The 23,084-nt window shown below is 41.3% G+C and overlaps 1 protein-coding gene across 6 annotated transcripts in view; it reads left to right on the top strand.

The window, feature by feature from the left end:
* Positions 1-23,084, top strand: part of LOC146369954 (uncharacterized) — a 43,021-nt gene that overhangs the window by 2,974 nt on the left and 16,963 nt on the right. For 2 of the 6 annotated variants that reach the window (XM_084909418.1, XM_084909416.1), the window contains exon 2: positions 20,413-20,918. In XM_084909418.1, the coding sequence (XP_084765544.1) occupies positions 20,633-20,918 (286 nt within the window). In that variant the 5' untranslated portion in view covers positions 20,413-20,632. Of the gene's footprint in view, positions 1-12,009; positions 20,919-23,084 lie in introns of those variants that run through there. The other 4 variants (XM_084909417.1, XM_084909415.1, XM_084909421.1 and 1 more) reach the window with 3 other exon arrangements.

Below are 23,084 nucleotides of genomic sequence, written 5' to 3'. Positions count from 1 at the left end.
CTCAAAACAGCTTTAATGTTAAACTCAAATATAACATAACTGGAAAAAAATCAAAATAAACTTAAACCAGAGGACTGACAGAACACACAGCTAGGTAAACGGTGGATCGCGACCCAGACACAAAGAAACACAGGGCTTAAATACACAGAGGGAGCAATCAGGGAATAGGTAACAGGAGGGAAACACAGCTGGGGCAAATCAGAACTGACGAGACAAGGAAGCGTAAACTGAACACACTGAGATGAGACAGACCTTCAAAATAAAACAGGAAACACAAAACACAGACTGAACAAAAGACACAGACTCACATGCAGGCACTACAGAGGGAACAGAGACGTGGGACCAGGGCAGACACAGACACTGACTGGACACGGGGATATAGCAACTAAGGATACACAGAGCGACTAGAGAAGACAGAGACATACACCAAAAGACAGAACTCTAACAAAGAAACCAAAGACTAGAATTTATAAATAATAATAAACTCAAAAACCCTGGGTCAACGACCCAGGCATCCTAACAGTATTGACACAATATCTCTAAAATTAGAAACATCCTGTCTCAGAGTGATGCTGATCACACAGAGTGATTACTTCTAGGCTACACTATTATAATTCTTTATGATCAGACTATCCTATAATATAAATATAAATAAAATATATAAATAAAATAGATTTGAATTTAAATTGAAGTTATCCTCATAACAAATCATTCAACAGAAAATACGATAGTAAGGAAACAGTTGCACATCAACAGGCTTTGTATACTCTGAGACCTCTCAGTTGTTCACACCTGCTGCATGTTTATATCACTTTACTTATTAAATATGATAAAGTTTTATGCGGAGCTTCTCTGAAATCCTGCTTATCCAGAGAAGGGGAGCTGTCCACCCTTCTGTGGTGCTGGAGGCTGCTCTTTAGCAGCAGTTTGTTTTCAACACATCATTAGTTCGAGGCATGATCAGTACACAACTGTGCTGACTACAGGTTAAATGTTGTGTTTCTATGTATTTATGATAAAATAATAGAATTTTTAAAAGTAAATAATGGCAGATAAATAATTAGAATATGTCTAATTAAAATAGCAGTAGAGACAGTATATGAAATGTTTAAAATGGAATAAAAAATAGGAGGTCTGGTTGAATTTGAATTCATTAAAAAAAGCCAGGGGCAATTTAAAAAAACTGGAAAACTTCTTCTATGCTGAAAAACCAACTGGTGGACCATCTCACCGCTAATTAGTTTAATTAGTAACATGACTGGGTTTCAGAAGTAACGGTGAAGGAGAAGGGTTCAGGGAATCCACAGAAATCTCTGTACACTCTTCAGTGCAAGAGAAAATTGTAGCATGCAAAGAAAATATACATATGTACACAAGATCCAGAAACAATGCTGCCTTCTCTGGGCCTGAGCTCATTTTAGGATGAAGTGAAGACAGAAGTGAAGATTACAGAAGTGAAGATTACATGAACACAGGTTTCCACCCAGATGTCTTTTTGATGTCAAAGACATTCTACACATTCGGCATCAGCACAGATTTGTGGTTTTTAAAAAAAGGTCAGGTGCTACACTAGTCCTTAACTAGTAAGCCACTTAAAGCAAGACATTTTATCAAACACAAATGCAACACACAAGACTCCAGCATGTAGAATATCTTAAGTAGTAGCGAGGGAATGAGAAGATTAACAAAAGGTGAGGTTATCGCAGGATCAATGGGCAGGAAGCGCGGAGATATCTTGCCCTTGAAACACAAAGGTGTGGTCAAATACTGTTCACCTGCTGTAGATATTTGTTTTTAGGTCTGCCACTTCTTCCTTTGTCATCCATTTGTCCAGTTTCCTCAGATATCTTCAAGAACACGCTGCACAACATGCTGAAATATGTCAGTAGTGCTTTGTGATTAATGTTTTTGGTGTAAAAATACTATTTCATGCCAGTGAAACTGTCATCTTTGGCATTTTTCATAGATTTTGCTAAAGATATGGGAACAAGTTGATTTCTGTGATAGGCTACAAGTAACAAGCAGCCCAAAGATATCATTTAAAATTGGTTCTCTGTTATGTGTATGGTTCATACCTTGGGTCGCATGCTTGAATGCTTGAATGTTTTGGTGTTTAGTGGTTTAACAAGAATAAAAAAAAAAAATCTTATGATAATGGTCAGATACAAGGACTGGACTGAAAGAAACTATAAAGAAAATCTTTTAAAAGTTCAGAAAACTGGAAAACTATAGCTCAAGAGCACTTTAAACATTACAAAAAAGCCTGGAGGATATCAAGAAATAAGGGGTAGCTCAAGACTTTCGTATAGCACTGAAGAAGAAGTAGAAAAACACTGCTTTATAATCTCTAACAAGCATAGAGGTAGTGTTTAAGTGACACACCCGTGTCCAATGTTTAATGAGGGAGGCATCAGCTTTAAAAGTAAATTATATACACTTAAAAAAATGTAAAAAATTTCTACATTTAAAACGTTGTGTTTGTACTGTTTTCAGCAAAATATAGGTTTCAATTCTTTGCCAATCGTTGCTTTGTGCTCTCTGATTTCCACCGTTGAACTGCATTAACCTCTGATAGCTACAAGATGGTGCTGTATACCTCCCCAAGGTATGTTTTTGGAGCATTTGGCATGGTTTGTTTTATAGATGGCACTCTTATAGATACACATCCACTGTAAAATAAAAGGTAAACAGAAATGGAATCTAGATTAAGGCTGAACATTTTAATTAATTTATTATTAGAAACAGTTGATATTATATTATGATAATCCAAACTGAGAGCCAAATCCACCTCAGTTCACATGAAATAGTTTGTAGTTTTCACTCAATTCTTTTAAAACTATAAACATATTTTTAAAGACATTTATATCAATTTGTGCTCCTACTCATTTTTTATAAATTAAAATGCCTCATTCTCATTAACTCTTCTTAAAACAGCAGCGTCTAATCACTTTTTGTACCAGTTATTACTGGACTCTTACTGCAGCCAGGTCCCGCGGTGTAGATCAGACAGGAGTTCAGACACTCTACAGGACTCCCAAAGTCCCCCAGCCTCTCGGCATGTCACTGCAGGTTCACATGTTTATCTGACTGCTTATTTTTAATCTGCCACTGTTACTTCCCTCCCAAATTAACGTCAACGCTGTGGGGAGTCACCCAAAGCTCAGATCTTCCCTTAAATCCTCATCCTACAGATTAGGAAGTGGTTAAGTGTTCCAACCCTGAGAACTAAGTTGAGTGTGCAGGTGTGGAAACCAGAGAAGAATCAAAGTGGAAGCACTAACTTTTAACTTCTGATTACAGTTTACATTCAATCATTACATTACATTTAATCTCAGTGTTTTCTCCTCCCTCGTGTATCATGTTTGTCTTTCCCTTCTATTTTACACTCCTTTGGTCTTCAGATGCTGTGATGGTGCAGTTTCCCCCACAGAGATCAATAACTTCTCATCTCATGTGTCACAGTTACCTCAGTGATGGCAAAGCAGAATTTTCAGGCTACACTCCAGCTCTCAACAAGTCAATCAACCAGTGTGGGCAGTACATTTCCCCCCCCCCCATTAAATATTAATAAAAAATAACAAATAAAACTAAAAGCACTTCTGTTTAGTCCAAACAAATAAACCCAATCTTGTGTCACACACGACAATACTTCAGTAACCGCTCAAGGAACCTCTTGTGGGAACTTATTCCCCAGCTGGGCCACAGTTTTTGAACAGTCTATGATTTGAACCAGCAGCTTTGTCCTTCAAATCCCCTCTGTCATGTTTGACTGCCTCCTTCCTCTGGGGTCAAATGTGGTTTGTCTCAGCAGGAACAGATGCTTCAAGATACAACTGGTTCTCATCAAAAAAAAAAAAAAGAAACTAAAAAAAGAAACACATCATTAATGCCATAGAAAGATGAATCCAATCAGGGCAGATCTTTTTTTAATCTACAGTTTCCCACTGTGCTGCAGTAAGACCCTGTAAGCTGTTTATCGCTGGGTATGATGATGTTGTGTCTGCGTTATATGCAGTGCTGATAGACTGAAAGTATTGAGGGAGCTTCATTTGGAAGCAGACCGGTCTAGAGCAATATATATATATATATACAATATCATTCTTAATCATAACAAAATCAGTATAAAATATGAACGAAGCCTTTGGTGACATAGATCCACAATCTTGCAACAGTTGGCGACACCTGACTCCTAATCTTACTGCAAGAGTGTTTACAATCTGTCTAAGCTTGGAACCAAATAAAAGACACGAGTCAGACAGTCTGAGCAATAAGACTTTTTTTCATCTTCAATAAGATTTAATGTCAAAGAAAAGGCACTGAGTAATACTTTAGAGAAGTGATGTCTAAAAAAATGTTAAACATAAGGAACTGAAGAGCACAGAGGACAGGAATGCAAACAGACATCAGACAGGGAGACGGGACCATAAACAGACAGGGAACTAATAGGGAACGAATGAATAGGAAAACAAAAAGAAGGCAGGCGGTCAATCATAAAGGAGGCAACAACAAAAAACAAAACACACATGCAGGAAGTAAAAACACAATAAGACGCGTGAGCAAATTACCTGTCAAAATAAAACAGGAAGTAAGGAAAAGAGAGGGAATAACTCACACAAAAAAATATGAAGACAAGAAATGAGGGAGAGAGGTCAGAAGGAAATATACTAGGAAACTAGCATGGATTGAGAAAACAGCAGTCAAATATAGCAAACAAAGACCCTCTGTTTTCTATTCAAGGCATACCAGCTTCACTTTCCCATAACATTGGTGAAAGCACATAAGCATGCTGGCCAATATACAAAACTTTCAGTGCTACAAAGGATGATTTTGGCTTCTTGAGGTCAGCTGAAAAAAATGTTCAGTATAGGAGCTGATAGCAGCTAAACTTTGAGAAAATAGTGCCTGCTTTTATATCCCTACATCAAATTTGTACCTGGATTTCATTTTTTGAAATTAAAACAGAAAATGAAAAAAGCTGATTGGTCGGTCTGGTTTCAATAAAAATGGAGGAAAAACAGTCACAACAAAATGACATAACTGCAGGAAAACCTAAATGATAGTATAAGGTAAAATATAGTGTGTAAACAGTGTCTGTCACTTTCAGGAAGGTCAGCTTCCTTTCCGGGTGCTGCTTTATTGTAGGTTTTTATGAATACTCTGCAAATATTAAACATTAATTCTCTCTTGAGATCTTTTAGCTCTAGTTTGGTCTCCACCTTCTTCCACCTTGGAAGAATTTGAGGCTCATTATCTGTTAAATGCTTTGATAAGACCTTAAACACCACAAACAACACGAGTTCCAAGACTCAGATTATCTGAGGTGAACTAAGCTAAACTAAGCTAAGCTAAGGCAACCAGTGGTTATAGTTCTGTGGTTATACAGGGTGGGCCATTTATATGGATACACCGTAATAAAATGGGAATGGTTGGTGATATTAAAGTCCTGTTTGTGGCACATTAGTATATGTGAGGGGGCCAACTCCTCAAGATGGGTGGTGACCATGGTGGCCATTTAGAAGTCGGCCATCTTGGATACAACTTTTGTTTTTTCAATAGGAAGAGGGCCATGTGACACATCAAACTTATTGGTAATGTCACAAGAAAAACAATGGTGTGCTTGGTTTCAACATAACTTTATTCTTTCATGAGTTATTTACAAGTTTCTGACCACTTGTAAAATGTGTTCAATGTGCTGCCCATTGTGTTGGATTGTCAATGCAACCCTCTTCTCCCACTCTTCACACACTGATAGCAACACCGCAGGAGAAATGCCAGCACAGGCATCCAGTATCCGTAGTTTCAGGTGCTGCACATCTCGTATCTTCACACCATAGACAATTGCCTTCAGATGACCCCAAAGACAAAAGTCTAAGGGGGTCAGATCGGGAGACCTTGGGGGCCATTCAACTGGCCCACGACGACCAATCCACTTTCCAGGAAACTGTTCATCTAGGAATGCTCGGACCTGGCACCCATAATGTGGTGGTGCACCATGTTGCTGGAAAAACTCAGGGAACGTGCCAGCTTCAGTGCATAAAGAGGGAAACACATCATCATGTAGCAATTTCAAATATCCAGTGGCTTTGAGGTTTCCATTGATGAAGAATGGACCCACTATCGTTGTACCCCATATACCACACCAAACCATCACTTTTGTTGTTCCAACAGTCTTGGAGGGATCCATCCAATGTGGGTTAGTGTCAGACCAATAGCGGTGGTTTTGTTTGTTAACTTCACCATTCACATATAAAAGTTTGCCTCATCACTGAACAAAATCTTCTGTGTGAACTGAGGGTCCTGTTCCAATTTTTGTTTTCGTTGAGATCCGCCGAAGGGATGTTCGACTAATGCCACTCTCCAGTGACATGCGGCGAGTGCTACGCTGTGGGCTCTTGCTGAATGAAGCTAGGACAGCCACTGATGTTTCTTCATTAGTGACACTTTTCTTTTTTTTTTCTTTTTTTTTTTTTTTTGTGTCCCGTTTGGATCTTTAGCCATCAGAATTGTTGTCTTAAGGCCAAGAAAGATGCCAAGCGGATTTATTTTACCAAGTGGATCATCATGGCCTTGCCATATTGGTCCATTTGATTGACCTTTATTATAATTATGTATTTATTTTATTTTCGGTTGCTACAAATGGGACAGACGTGACTGGGGGATAGGACAGGGAGAAAGAATGAAAGAAAGAGAGGGAGAGAAAGAAAACCAAAGGGGAGAAGAGACGGTGAGAAGGGGGGGAAGAAAGGAAAAAACAAACAAACAAACAAACAAAACGCCTGGATCACCTGTATGGAGAAAAAAAACAGAAGAGAAAGCAAACAACAAAGAGCAACATAATAAAAACAGCACCATCACAATAAACTAGCTAGTAGTAGATAACAGTAGATACTAAATAATAAACGATATTGTGCAGCACGCAAGATAGACAGCGCACAATGTGCTTTGAGGCAGCAGCCAAGAAAGGTGTAGTCCGCGTCTGTGAACACCCGTGTGTACACCTGTGTGCATACCTGTGTGGATCAGCATGCTTGTATTCCAAAGGTTTCTCCATGTAACGATCTGCTAGGGAGTGTGGGGAGCCATAGCCCCGTCCACCAGGGTATGAAGCAGGTATGGAGGAGATCCAGGCCCCAGATATCCAGAGGCCCCAGAGTACAAGGACCCGAGGAGGACCACCAAAGGGGGGGGGGAACCGTGCCACCCTCCTGGGAAGAGCTGAGTAGAGCCCCAAACGAGAGGTCACCCCGCAGCTACGGAGCAGAGGCCAGAGGGGGTTGCAGTGGCGTGCCCGCGGGCTCCGCCGGCAGCCAGCTGTGCCAGAGAGGACCGAGCTTCAGGCCCAGAGGCCAGAGGCCTGAGGGCATCCCACCCCCCGGAAGGAGCCCAGCCGGGCCACAGGCGCCCGGCCCCGCCAATCGGCCACCAGGAGTGAGCCGGTACATGCATGAGCGCCCAGCCCCAGATGACAAGGACCACCAACACACCAACGTCTAAGGGCATCAGCCACCGGCAGGGAGTGTGGTGAGGGGAGATAGGCCTCCGTACTTTAGAGGGCCTGAGATGTACCCAGAGAGGTTGAGTCTAAGACCCAACCTGACATATAGACACAGACAAACAGGCACACGCGGACACAGACGTGCATTCCCACCCCCATATGCACAACCAAATACTCGGCACTCACCCAACGTGTAGACAGACACAAATAGACACTGCACAGACAGTCGCACTCCCCAAACATACTCTATATCCCAGGTCCAGGTACCCCCGCCCCCAGAGGGGCAAGCCGCACCTAGACCCAGGAGATGTAACCCTTCTCTCTGGGGTGGAGGCAAGCGGACCACCTCCTTATCTGCAGTAGCAGGGAGGCCCCGCATCCCAGACCCCAGTCTGACGGCCAGCACCTCCTCCCAGCCCCCCAGCCCTGACGGCTAACAGAACCGGGGTGAGTGAAGACCTCAAACCTCCCTACGCCCGCTCATATGTAATGTTGTTGTGTGCTGTTCTAAAGTGCATTTAAAACTCAGGAGAGCATGGTACTAGCTTCCTCTCAGAGAGCAGCACGGCTCCTCCCGAAAACCCTCAGTGTCTAAATGCATTTAAAATTGAGGGTAGGGCACCAGCGCCAGAGGTGGGTTGGAGTACAACGACCATCCTCTGGATGCTGTAAAACGTGCCCACCCCCAAGGCCCTATATGTATGTGTTATGTGAGAGTGTGAGTAATGTGGATGTCTAGGTTGCAGAATAAAATTGAGGCACAGGCGGCCAGAAGGGGACAGAGGGGGAGTGCCTCCCCTGCACCCTGGTGACATACCTGCACCCCAAGCCCTGCGTGTGTGGGTGGGTGTGGTAGAGCGGGAATAGGGAGGCAGCTGAGGATGGGGAGGGAAGAAAGGGAGGGGCAAGCGGCCCCTCCCTGGGGCCAGCTCCCCCGCTGACCCCAGTAGGCACCCCCACGCTCTGGAACCCACCAGGGCAAGGAGGCCCAGGCCCATCCAGACCGGGGCCCGCAGCAGCAGCACTGCCCAGCCCCACAGAGTCCGGGGCAGCCCACCCGACTCCACCCCAGAGAAAACTGCACCCACCCCATCATCCAATCATCTCCCAAACTACACAAGACAATAGACACCCAGGTTGAGTTCATTCTCCCCCTCTCCTATATCTCTCCCCCCACCTGCAGAGTGAGCTCCTGTAGTGAGGAGACCACCTGCAAAGATGTAACAACCTCCCCACCAGTTAGAGAGCCCCCTAGTTGGGCCGATGCACCAGAGGTCCCCTGCACTGGGGCTGAGCCCCCCTGCACCCACCCGCCCACTGCTCCGGCGACACAACAGCCAGGACCCAAGCCCCCAAGGCCCGGCCAGCACCCCAGACCGGGGGGCGGAGCACCCCCAGACCCCCAAGCCTCCACGCCCGTCCCGGACCCTCCCAGGGGCAGCCAGGCTACCAGGCCAGTAACCAACGTCCGCCAGCACAGACCCTCCCCCATCTCCGCTGTACGCAGCCACAAGGAAAACACCATCCAAGAGCCCCAGAGCTTCTAACCAGGTCATGGCCACAGCCCCCAGGTTAGGCCCTCCAGGGAAACGTCCCTAGGGACTCCCCAGACGCCCTAAGGCCGTCCCTACCCCCACATCAACCACAATAGCGAAGGCAGGACCAAACCATGACCCCCCACCCCCACTAGGTGATGAAGCTGATCAAAGGAGCCCAAAGGGATTGATCAAATGTGATGGCAGAGGTTGTATCAAGACTAATGTGATCTATTAGATGGTTTTTATATTGGTTAGAATTAAGATTATTTTTATTTTTCCAGTTAATGAGGACCATTTTCTTGGCAATGCATAGGGCCGTAAAAACAACGTGGGCTGTGTTTATTTCTGCAGTGACTTCATCCAAGTTGCCCAGCAAGCATACTAAAGGGGAGGCTGGAATGTTACATTTCAGACACTTTGATAAGTCTTCACATATCTCACGCCAAAATTTCTGAACTGGTGGACAGAACCAAAGAGCGTGGATGTAATTGTCCGGTGTATTTGCTGTGCAGTGTGAGCAGTTGTTGGAAGGCATATAGCCCATCTTGAACATCCTATGACCAGTATAGTGCACTCTGTGTAATATTTTGTATTGTATTAATTGCAAACTGGGATTTCTGATCCATTGAAAGGTTTTTAAGCATATCTGAGACCAAAGGTTTGGGTCTAAGCTGATTGATAAATCTGCTTCCCATTTTGCAATAGGAAGGGATATTGATTCATCTATTTTAGAAAGTGTTCTGTATATTTTAGACAATAATTTGGGGGGTTTTAGACTAAGAAATTGTACCACACTTGGTGGTGTTTGTAATTCAGCTTCACTGGGATTAAATTTCTTTTTTACTATGGATTTAATTTGTTGATATTCCAAAAATCGTTTCTTGTTGATCCCATATTGTATAACTAGTCTGTCAAACGAAATAAAGTCTGTTCCTTCCAATATATGTTCCAAGTATTTAATTCCTTTGCAACTCCAATCTGAAAAGTTTATCATATTATTGTTTTGTAATATGTCCGGGTTGTTCCAGATAGGTGTATGTTTGCATGGGATTAATGAAGACTCTGTCATTTTTAGAAACTCCCACCATGCTGTCAGAGAAGAGCTAATATTGATGCTTTTAAAGCATTCATGTCATTTGATGTTTGAGCTGATAAATGGTAGGTCTGAAATTTCTAGGTTATTACATAGTGCCTGTTCTACATCTATCCAAGGTTCATCTAAGAAGGTGTGTTTAAACCATCTAGAGATGAACTGAAGCCTGTTGGCTAAAAAATAGTGATTAAAGTTAGGCAGATCTAATCCTCCTTTATCCTTGGTCCTTTGTAGTGTTTTTAAGCTGATACGTGGGGGTTTATCTTTCCAAAGGAATTTAGAAATGTACGAGTCTAGAGATCGGAACCAATCTTGTGATGGCTTATTTGGGATCATTGAAAATAAATAGTTTATTTTTGGCAAGATCATCATTTTTATAGCGGCGACCCTTCCCATGAGTGATATGGGTAAAGATTTCCATCTAGCCAGGTCGCCTTCTACTGTCTTTAAAAGTGGGATGTGGTTTAATTTAGTTAATTCTGAAAGTTTAGGAGAGACATTGATACCTAAATATTTTATATTTCCACATTGCAGTGGGGAAGGAGAAGAATTATGGAAGGAGCAATTAATCGGAAGAACTGTTGATTTCAACCAGTTAATTGAATAATCTGAGACACTTGAGAAGGAATTTATCAATGCAATTACCCCAGAGATATTGGTTTGTGAGTTTTGGAGAAAAAGTAACACATCATCTGCATAAAGGCTGATTTTATGTTCTATATTCTTACATTTTATGCCCTTAATTGTTGTAGCCTGTCTAATTGCTGCTGCTAATGGCTCAATAAAAATTGCAAACAGTGAAGGGGAGAGTGGGCATCCCTGTCTGGTGCCCCTCAGAAGAGAGAAGCGGGAGGATGTTTGGTCATTTGTTCTGACACAAGCTGTTGGGGAGTTATATAATATTTTTAACCAGTTTATGAAACAGGATCCAAAACCAAATTTATGTAAAGTTGCAAATAGAAATTTCCAGTTAACTCTGTCAAATGCTTTTTCTGCATCTAAAGAAAATATTATGGTTTCAGTGTTTTTACTGCATGAGTAGTCTATTAAATTAAGTAATCTATGTGTATTTGTTGATGAGTGCCTACCTTTTATAAAACCAGTTTGGTCAGGATGAATTAAAAGGGGGGTTATTTTTTCTAATCTCTTTGAGAGAGCTTTGCAGATTATTTTAAGGTCTACATTAATAAGGGATATTGGACGATAGCTTGAGGGATATACAGTGACACTTTTCTTGCGTCCACATTTTGGCAAATCCAACACTGAACCAGTTTCACGAAACTTAGCAAGCAGTTTGCTAACTGTAGCATGGGAGATGGGTGGTCTCGTAGGGTGTCTTGCATTGAAATCTGCTGCAATGACCCGGTTACTGCGTTCACCAGATATCAACACAATTTCGATCCGCTCCTCACGTGTTAACCCCTTTGACATGTCAATGGCTGTGAACAAAGAGAAACTTGTAAATAACTCATGAAAGAATAAAGTTACGTTGAAACCAAGCACACCATTGTTTTTCTTGTGACATTACCAATAAGTTTGATGTGTCACATGGCCCTCTTTCTATTGAAAAAACAAAAGTTGTATCCAAGATGGCCGACTTCTAAATGGCCACCATGGTCACCACCCATCTTGAGGAGTTGGCCCCCTCACATATACTAATGTGCCACAAACAGGACTTTAATATTACCAACCATTCCCATGTTATTACGGTGTATCCGTATAAATGGCCCACCCTGTAGTTCTGTGTAAGCACCCCTGACATTCAAAGCAGGCATTAATAATTTAAACCTTAGGTGCTAATTCAATTTCAACACTATATAGTAATTCACCTCCTGTACTGTTGTCATGAACATAGCCACCCTTAAAAACCTTTTTTTCTGCTTTTTAACCTGCTTTTGGAGAGTCCTACATTTGAAGAGCTTTAGCTTCATTTTTTAGCACTTTAAATGTAGATTTTAATCATTTTGAGTTTCTGCAATCTACAATGTGTTTGTTTTTGTACAAGCAGCTGGGTATACTAATCTGTGCTCCTTTGATTGGAAATGATGAGCTGAATGAATTCACTCGTGGGTGCTGCCAGCATACACTGTTTGAAAGTTAGAACTTTTCTTTTTTGCAGTCTAATCTTTAACAGCATTATCAGAAGCTGTGACAATTAAGACAAACTTTACATATGAAGTCTTTGATATTAAGTTTAAAAAATACAAAAACCATTAAAAAAAAGACTCAAACAAGAAACGGTGTTGCACATTAGATCTGAACAATTCGATTAACATGGAGTAATATGTGTAATTTAAACCACTAAGTCCTTTATTAAACAGAAAGATTCAAGTCCAAATCTAACTGTTACTTTTGGTTCGAAATCTATTTTAATGCGTGGCCATAAAACCAAAACAATGAGCAAAAATGCTCTGCACTGTGGGCGAAAGCTGCAAAATTGGGTGGCTCTTAGGATGATGTCATAACATTCCCACATAAAGCTATTTGATATTTAAATTCAAAATAAAATATAAACTATCAGACACTGATGTTTTTCTAAATATATATCCATGTGATACAGTGACAGAATACATAAGAATGTATACAACTGCTTGAACATAACAGCTACAGACAGAAAGAAATGAAAACACACAGAGAAACACGAAAACGTGAGTGCTCTGTTTCTCTATTATATAACAGTATTTAATGTGCTCTAAGATGTCGCATTAGGGATTAGGCTGATAGTGACTGTGCTGCAGATTGTCTCCGCCTCAGTGTACACGCACACAGACAGACTTCTAATGTTTAATATTCCTCATACTAACCACACTGTACATGCAGGCAGCTTTATTATTCATCAGAGCAAAATGAGGCTTCTCTCTCTGGTTGATAAGCTGGCGTTTTTATGTTGTGATGTTCCACGCTCTCCCAGACATCAAAACTTAAGACTGATGTTCGCAAAAACTGGGAAATCTGGTGTTAGTATTCTAGCTTTTTAAGAAAAACAGCCAGTGCAAGGAGGATGAATGCTTTAAAATTAGTATGCTGCTTTTTAGCTATTTCTATAGCTACTTTTTGGTTTGTTTGTTTTTCATTTTCATTTTCATTTAAATAAAAACTGTGATCACAAAACTCCCCAAAATTAGTTATTATGTACTAAATCAGAGAGTCAAACACTGCTGTTCTGTCACATGCCCTTGGTGTTGCAACTTATATACACAAACTGTCCTTTTGCATCAGTTCTTTCAGTGCATCAGTGCCAATATTAGATCATGGCAGATTATCTTCCTCTTTTGAGGTGTGATATAGTTCACAGTTGGTGATAGGGTGGCAGCAGAGTAAAGTCAGCCAGTAAAGTGTGGTTCTTTTGGAAGCCTTGTGTTTTTTGCATGTTTTTATCAAGCCAAACATTAAGTTTTTCCATTCATTTTCACTCATTGGTAAGATTTTAATGCAAGGAACTACTTCCTTAGATTGTTGTTTGATTATAATAGTATAACTGTGCATGTTTAAAAATAACACTTAATGCCTTTATTACAGCCCTAGCAGGGCCTCCTTTGAAATTGACCTTATGTGGGTGTGTCTTGCCATCTCTCCTGCCTTAGGTGCCACCTCTTTCTTACAGCTTTCTCCCGTCAGCAATTAAAAATACTTAAGGCCAGAGAAAGGTGAGCTCTACTGCGAAAGAGTCTTGTTGGATTGCAGCTAGTAAGTTGTGTGTGGAGAGGAATGTGTTTAGGTGACAAATCCTTTTTGACTTACTTATTGACCAACACCTGAGTTTTGTTGTTTTCTTTCTTTAAAAGGTGATAGCGGCTTGTCTGTCTCTATTACTTTGGAAACATTAATAAAACCCTTTAATTTAAACGTTTTGCTTCCCTGTCTCCTTTTTTCAACCTGGACACCTTTTGTTACTTTCCCTCATCCCCTGGATCTTTTTAGGGGAATGTAACAAAGTGGGTCTTGTCCAGGATGGTGCTGTGAGAAGGGCAAATGTGATGCCAAGTTGTTTTTTGTAATCTTCTATATGTGACAACGTAGCAGCAAGATCCTACTGAGGACTCTGCTCCAATTTACTGCTCTCACTACTGAGACATAGCCAGGTGATGCCAAGGGATACCTTGTATCATGAGACACAGCTTTGACAAAACACCAGCATTTGACACCCTGGGAATGAGAAAGAGCTGGCCAGCTGGGTAGTAACAGTGTCCTACTCTTTGTTTTATGGCAGATGGCAAACAGTGTTAACTTGCAATACCTCCAGCCACTGTGTTGGAGTGTTAAATAGTTACTGACACTGGATTATTTTTGACATTATATTTGTATGAAGGCACATTAAACTTTGTCATCGAAAATCCTAAACTGATTGTCTTAGTCAGTAGGCGAATAGTAGTGATTTTATTCAACCGTATCAAAGGTGTCACTGAATCTTACTATACCGCTGAAAGAAGACCTGTCAATAAACATGTTTGGCTTAAAAGTGTGAACATGTCGTGAACATCTGTCACCTCCCCTTGCTATCCATGTCTGTCGCTTCTTAACCCAGCTGACTTTCAGTTTCCTCTTTGTGCTTTTCTCCTCTTTTTAAAGCAATCCAGCTGATTGCATTCAACATCCAACCTCCTCACTCACAGTGTAACATGCTGAGTAAATGCTGATAGTCTGTTCAGGCTGTTGGCATGAGATATACAGTGCTGTGAAAAAGTATTTGCCCCCCTTCCTGATTTCTTAGTTTTTTGTATATTTGTCACACTTGTTTCAGATCGTCAAACACATTTTAATATTAGACTAAAATAACCAAACAAGTGATTGATTGATTAGACAGCCTGGTGATTATTAGGTTTGGGTGTGGCTAGTACAATTGGACTCCTTTTACTCAAGCTGTGGTTAATCACAGTTAAGTTGTGATTTAACATGGCAGCAAGTATTTTTTCACTTAGGGCCTGGCAGGTTTATGCTTGTTTCCCGACATAAATTAGATAATTGTTTAAAAACTGCACATTGTATTTGTTTGGGTTATGAGTCACTTATATTAGAACATGTTTGATGTTCTGAAGCATTTAACTGTGAGCAAAATAAGAAATCAGGAGAGGGAATGCAGAGTACTGAAAATACTTTCTCATTGCACTTATTATTGAATTTGTTAAGCATTAATGTGGTAATTATTTATAGGTGTTCAAAAAACACAGCAAGGAGCACATTATACATAATCTGATCAAACTGTGCTTAAGTCAGTGAGAGTAGAAACCTGAGTGTGAACTTTTTAAACAAACCACTCTTGTTTGGAAGGGTTTACATACTGCTTCACTGCATTTTGTCTTTTTTGTTAAATAAATAATGAGCTGGCATGTTATGGAGTTTTGCTCATATGAGTTTTATTTATGTAATTTTATGACGGGCTAAAGACTGGATGTTTTTCAAGTATTTTATTAGCCTGTTACTTAGCACTAATTAGCCAACATATCCTCATTGCACCAGTGCAGTTTATCAATGCATCTTGCAAGCTAGCAGAGGCTAGCTAGCATCCAGACAAAGGAACTTCTCAGTCCAAAAGGCCAACACGGTGGTGGCCAAAACGCTAAGCTTCAAAATATACAATCTAGGATCAGTGGGTGACTCCATCAGTTTTTTTTATTGTCTATGTTCTTAACTTGTAAAACTTAAGGGTTTTCCAGCTAGCAGTTAATTTTTTTGTTTGGTGCTGAGCATGTGGTATATAGTGGGCTCCCAAGAGCTTTTCAAGCCTCAAAATTAGGTAAATAAAAATGAGCTGTGTGTCTAAATACCACAACAGCCCCTTTTCCATTATTGCCTACTTGAATCGACTCGCCATGGTTTGCCACGGTTTTCAGGGTTTATCATTAGGTCATAGTACCTGGTACTGTCATGGGTGTACACTAGATGGGACGAGCAGCAAGGGATGATCACGGAAGCAGAAAGACAAAAAATCCGGTTAAAATAGTTAAATAAAAATAAATACACTTTAGTTATAGCATAAAAATACCCTGACCAGGGAAGATAAAAAAAATTTTAAAACATAAAAACTCAGCACAATAAAAGTCCAAATGGTCCTCAGTCAGTGAGCTAAAGTCCCAAGGGTCCCAATCAGGCTCTGCCACACTTCTTGGCCGTTAAGGGTCCGCTGAGTCCACCAGTGGGAGCCAGGCTGACAGCGTCCTCCGTCGTCTCCTTGCCATTCCCCACCAGCTTCCACCTGCGAGGGCAAAGCTCCAAACTCCGCCCGCCACTGCTCCGTGCCTTTAGTGTTTAGCTGCCATCAACTGGACCCTCTCTCTTCTCCTGCTGCCGCGCCCTTCCGCCAATTGCCACTGCACGGCTCTCACTGCCTTTGGCTGCATCCGGCTATGTTTCCCTTTTCCGACCTGCCAGACCCTTTTATTGGCCTCCAGCTGCCAACAAGGGAGGCCTGATTGATTGCCGTCCACTATGCCCTCCAGGTGTATCAAATTAGTTAGGGAAAGCAGGGGGGAGGAGTCTCTCCAGAAGAAGTCCCAATAAATACAGTAAAAGCATGCAAAAAAAGAAAAATACTCTTATCATCAAACACAACAAAGCATGCAACAACTAGGAAAGAAAAATCCTTCTTCTCTAGATGACAGTACCAGGTACTAAAATAGTACCTGCTCAGCCAGAGTTCCTAGCAGGTACTAACATGTGATGTTCTCAGACTGCATGCCAAAGATTGGCTGGTCAGTAGTTTCACTCGATGAGTTGTGAGAGCATCTCATTCAGGAAAATCAAAACCGCCTGGTATATCTTTGCCACGAAGTCCACTTTTGTTGTATCGTTCATTAATTACGTCGTGGGATGCTAGGACGTTTCTATGACAATGACCATGCACATTAGGAGGTACTCAATTGTAATGGAAAACCAGTCGATCCAAGTAGCTACTATTGGAAAAGGGGCTTAAGGCGCTCCTTATAGCTAAGGAGAAACTACAATGAGAGCTCAGAGTGTCCCTTCCTATGAAAAACCTCTTTATTTATTTGTTTTTGCTTTTATTGACATTTATTTGAAAAGAGACCATGTACATTATTAACACAAATGCCCCCATTGGATGCATTGTACCAGAGTTAGCTTAAAGCTAACTCTGCCATCCCTTGGTGGGTTACATGAAGAAGATAACAAAAATGTCAAATCAAAAGTATATTGCTGACTACACTTTTAAAGTAGAAATTCACATATCACATATGATATAACATGCTCCTATTGAGAAGAATTTAAACATCCACTGTGTTTGAGTTTTCTGCCAACATTTTAGTTCACGCTTGCATTAGAGGTTAAAGCTCAAACCTGAAGCCACCTTTTCTCTGTTCTAGCCACATTTTGTGATGTATACCAGCAGCACTTTTCCCATAAAAACCTGGTCTTGTTCAGCTATAATTTGATGGCTTAAAATAAAACCTTAGATCAGTCCTTTGAAGCCATCCCTGTGTCCATTTTGGCAAAGCTGTAGCTGTAAATAATGTAGTTTGCAGCAGCGGAGCCTAGTGAGCCCCCATTTACTGGCCGAACATTTGATAGATGGCAGTTTTCGCAGGCTAAAAGGGCCAGATCACTCCATCGTTCTTTCTTTTTCAATCTCTTGCCGTCTTTCTCTCTCCCACTGCTTTCCTCCTCGCTCTCATGTCATCGCTCACTCTGTCCGCTCCTCTCTTGCTTTTTGATCCTCTCAGACTCTACCTCCTTTCCTTGCTCTACACATCTTGTTCTCTCTCTGTCTCATTCTCCTATTTTTGGTCCCAGCTGCATCAATAATTCATATCTTTGCATGGACTTTCTGACTTGAGAGCTATCAACAAGAGCTATCAGGGTCATCATGTTACACCTGTGACATACGCTGTCCCACATGAGGATGCATGCACACACACACACACACACACACACACACACACACACACACACACACACACACACACAGTTAAACACAAATGGACGATAGTGCACACATTTAGTGACGCAAGAGAAGGCAGTCAGGTACTGAAGTCACGTTTTTGATCACATGAATGCAGCAAAAAAGATAATCAGAAACAGTGATGATAAATTAATGAGCAGAGAAACTCAGTTTTGGACTAAGGCATCAAACTCACCTCACAGGCTTCAGTGTCTTATTGAAATAAAGCCTTTTGCACTGTGTCACCAAAACACATCCACCTTGATGTGATTTGAACATGCCTGATGCTCACTGTTCATTTCTGTGAAAGAGTCAACAACTGGAGAGTTATTGGGAAACGGTGACATATTGTAAGATAGTGACAGGCTGACCTGGGAGTATCATGCCAAACAAGTGTGTACTTTCTTAAACTTTGCTTGAAGATAGCAAGACACAGTGCATGCTAGATAATTTCTTACACTGTTGTCACCAAAGCTTCAAATCTGCCTCACGGGTAATCTAGGGCTACTATTTTTGGATTGACGGACAGTTTTCACGGCTGGATGCTGGGCTGAGTTCCTGACTTCAGTGAACACAAGAAAAGGCTTATCTTATCTTGCAAGGCTACAAACATGTGATAAAATGTCTCTTTAATATTTTGAATAAAATCCATCAAATAGGGTGCAAATCAGCCTGCTAGACTTGCTGTTTGACATGAAGGTGCAAAATTTAGAAGGTGTGCATTCTTAGATCTACTCATCTCTCCCTTTTCTGCTGTAGGTTTGCTGACACATTCATGTGTGTCTCTCTCCAGCATAAGCCAGCTAACCATAGCAGCTCCCCTTCCTGTCAGGAGCCCTCTTTAATCTGAATTGACATTATGAGACCTTTGCTGAACAAAAAGCTGGACCTCACTTCAAATCTTCGTATAGCTAATCTCACCTTCTGATTTGACCATCTGTCTCTTAAAACTGTTTTAAGGTGATGAAACTGTCAGAATCACAACAATGGGGGAAAAAGGGAACGCAGTTAAATTCAAAGTGCAAAGAGAAAATTTGAAACAGAAAACAAACTCAGTTCTCCTGTGCTTAAGATGTTTTGTCAGCCCGTACATCCACCCCAACCTCCTCCCTAAGTAGACTTTGTGGTTCTATAACCCCTAGTTTTTCCTTCTCCCAGTTTCTATAGGCACTAATAAATCTAACAGTGGGTCCAGTGAACCCAGGGTTAATATTATTGAAGGACAAGGTAAGAAGAAAAGGTGGCTAAACTTAAAATTGCCAATGCGGCAGATTCACCAAGCAAAGAAATTGCATAAAATTGCAACAAAATAGTGTGTTAGCACAATCACCAAATAGTACTTATAGGTTTGCTTAGTTTTACAGGGGATTTACAAAAGTTGTGCTCTTTTCCAAACACAGGTGCAATCAGTTCATTTCAACATCAAGTGCAAAAAATAAGAATTGCTTTTTTTTCGGTGGTAAAGATTGGTGCAATCAGCAGCAAACTGCGTGTCGCAAACATTAGTAAATCTTTTTGTGTCCTTCATTTAAATATTCTCCTCCCTGCAGTTTTGTGCTGTCACTTCATTCTCTTTGTAAATATCCACAGTATTTTTTTACACCAAACACCATCGGTGCAACGTGTTGGTAAATCTGTCCCGTAGTCAGTCAAGTAGTCTGCTAACACCTGCTGTGCAGAGATACTGGTAGACTTGACCTGAGGTGTCAGCCATTCTATGTTGGGCCATGAGCTAAATCAAGTATTTGTTCTCTGTGCCACTTGGTGTGTTTCACTGCCTATATAGTCGATATGTTTGAGTTTGTTGCAGGACCTTGTGTTTTATGCAGTCAGACTTTCTAACCACATACTGTATGGGATAAAAGTTCCAGTCTTTCCATTCTGTTTTTCTGCCAAAAGCTCTGGAAGCTTTAACTTCTCTTAGCATGGTGTAGTCTAATCTCCAGCTTGCGATCTCCTAGCTGGCTGTCATCGAGTAGCGAATAATCATCAGTCTGAATTGTTTAATGTAAACACCAATATTCAATGCTCCATGCATGCAACCTGCAAGAGGGTGAGAGGGGCAGAGAGGGAAAGAGCAGCAACCAGGAATATCAGGACTTAAGGCTGCATGAGTTACAGCTCAGCACGGCTCAGCAAGTGAGTTACTGTTATGCAAGAGCTCAGTCAGCCCGGCTGGAGATCAGGGAGAGAGAGAGAGCAGCAGCAGTCCGAGTGAGAGCACAAGCAAGTAAGCCGAGGGACGGCGAAGAGCAGGCTGGAGAGAAAACAGCAGCAAGTGAGCAGAGAGCAGGCAGATTACAGCTGGATCTACTACACACGCATACACGAACACAATTATATACACGCTGTCACGATCCTTTCTTCTGTCTCATGCCTCTATGCAGAGCAGCAGCATCATGAGAGGACACACAGAGGGAGTTTACCTCTCTTCACCAAGGGAGTAAGGAAAAGAAGAGAGGAGAGGAGAAGACTGAAGAAAGCAAGACAGAGAAAAAAGGAAAGAAAGAAGAAAACTTTCCTCTACAGAATCTTTCCTCCACGTTTTGAGACTTACCATGAGGCTCTGAATTCTCTTCCTCTCTCATAGCTCTTCTTCAGTAGCTGAACCCATGTCTCTAAAAGTGGCAGCCACCGGTAAAAGTGCCAGCACCCACCTCTTGATGCTGCTGTGCCCCCTGCTCTGTGCTCTGGTTCCTGCTGGAGGCTCCACACTGAGCCCCGAGGACTCGCGGAGCACTGCTGCCACGTTGCTGCCAGAGGACTTGACCGGCACAACAATACAACTCCAGCCAGACCTGCAGACTGAAGCCCAGACACCAACAGAAGCACAGACAGAAGCACAGACAGAGGCTCTGACAGATATGCAGACCCAGGGTGTCACCAGCAATTATACAGGTTGGTCTAATGCCTTACTTTTACTTTTACTGTTTTCACTGCTTCAATATTTCAGTGTGCATGAGGGGCAAATGGTCATTTTTGCTTATTAGCAAAACATTTTGAGGAGCATGACCGAGTGCTAAAGCTGAATCTATGGAAAGACTGAAATCCCACACTGAATAGAACATTCATACAAATAAGACAAGCAGCAACAACAAACAGTGTATTAAAAATATGAGTCAATTTAGTCTTTTTTTTTTTTTTAAGTCTAACCCTTTACACATAATCCAGGCAAATTGCAAAAACTGTGAAAAAAGGACCACAATAACAACATAACACAGTATGCATAAAAATCCAGGTAAATGGGGTATTTACAAAAACACTACAAAAAGATTTTTGCATATCTACCTCCTCTCCAGTCAACCTCACTATGGTTTTATCTGGTTCCTTACCTGAACTCAACCTAAGCACAAAAACCACAACAACAACAACAAAAATTCTCTGAGATCATTTTATTTAAGCAACACTGCATTTTATCTACAAAAGTGTCTTTGAAAGTACCTAAAAGTCCAGTGGACTTGTGTTTTATGCAGTGTTTTACTTGTATTTTATCCTTTGCTTAAAGCTGGTTTGAAAAAAGAGGCAACTTACTCGCTCTGAAAGCTTCCACAAGAAAGATGTAAAAAAAAAGAAAGAAAGAAACCAAAACAAAATAGAACAGGCATGTTATCACTCTGGCTGTTATAGTGGATGAGTGTGCCTCTCACTCATTTGGACTGTTTATGAAGGCCTTCCTTTACTTTTGATTTGTAGTAAATCCTTCTGTTTGCAGTTAAGTAAGCTTGAAGTTTGGTAATTGTGTGAACATTTGGCAGCACAAGTGCATGCAAGGACACACGTGTATGTGGCAGTAAGAAGAAAAGGAGCAAGACCCCCGTACAGAACAGAGCAGGCTTCAGTCACAAGAGATCTGACAATAAGTCAGATAAACAATACATAAGCTGTGAAAGATGTGGCTTGCAGATTTGCAGCAAATGTCGGCAGGATAAAACAGCCTAAACCTCTCATGTCTAAATTATCATCAGTGACAACTGTAACTCTGACCAATCAGGATAAGTTGTTCTCCCCAGTTAAGAAAATAATCATTGTCACATACATCAAAAACTACTGTTTCTTTCAATGAAAGTCTGTTATTGCTTTCTCCAAAACGTAGAACGGGTTAGGGTTAACAGCTATGATGGCTTAAGTCTCAGAGGATTACCACAGCCACTATGAGATTTGTTAATTGGATGCGTGGTAGTGTACCAGCTGAGCCATTAGCAGTTGTGGGCTGACATTAAGATTGGCAGATCTGCCCGGATTGTTTGGGGTGGACTTTGTGGCCTGCTGCAACTAACAGTGTGCTCAGTTTGATTATTAGCATGAGCTGGTATACAATAAGCAGATAGCACCCTCTTGTTTTGTGCAGGAAGCTGAAACTATTGTGTTTTTAGGGTCTAGTAGGTGCTTCCAAAACACGAGGCGTTTTGAGTGACGTAATTTATATATAAGTCATTTAAATGCAATCCAGTTAGCCACGTAAATGGCAGCTCTTAACGTTAGCGCTCACATTTACCAAATAAAAGACAGAAAAATGAACCAGCAGTAAAAACCTGACTTTATTAAGCCTATGTGTGACAGAGGAAATACAATGTGATTTTGACTTGTCAGACCTAAATATAAAAATGTATAACAGTCATTTTTTTCAACTTGTTAGGCATCCATCACACTATGGAGCAATTTAGAGAAAAAAAACAAACAAGCTCAAACAGCATTAGAAGGAAATAAAAGGCTACAGCAAGAGATGCTGTTGGATTACATCACTGCAGAGCTCATATGAGCAACGTGGAAGCAAACAGAGAAAAAAAAATGGTAGCTCCCATGGGATCCCTGAAATGTTTGGTGTGAAACAACTTTAATATTATCAGTAAACTCAAATCCGTAAATGTAAGCAACAACTCTGTCATGCAAAGAGGAAACAAAGCCATTCAAAAAATAAATGCTGCTGTCTCCTGTCAGCTTTATATACAGTATTACAGTCTTATGAGATAAGTGGAAAAGTTTCATGTCCTGTGATTCTACTTGGAACAGCTTCTGTGGTGAAAAGGAGGTGAGGTCTAATAGTGCACCGAGCATGAGCAACAC

This window comes from Perissodus microlepis, chromosome 17 (assembly GCF_051167445.1).
Source record: "Perissodus microlepis isolate ML-2025 ecotype Zambia chromosome 17, ASM5116744v1, whole genome shotgun sequence".
Classification (NCBI taxonomy): domain Eukaryota; kingdom Metazoa; phylum Chordata; class Actinopteri; order Cichliformes; family Cichlidae; genus Perissodus; species Perissodus microlepis.
The sequence above is the reverse complement of the archived record's forward strand: the minus strand, read 5'-3'. Positions and strand labels throughout refer to the sequence as shown.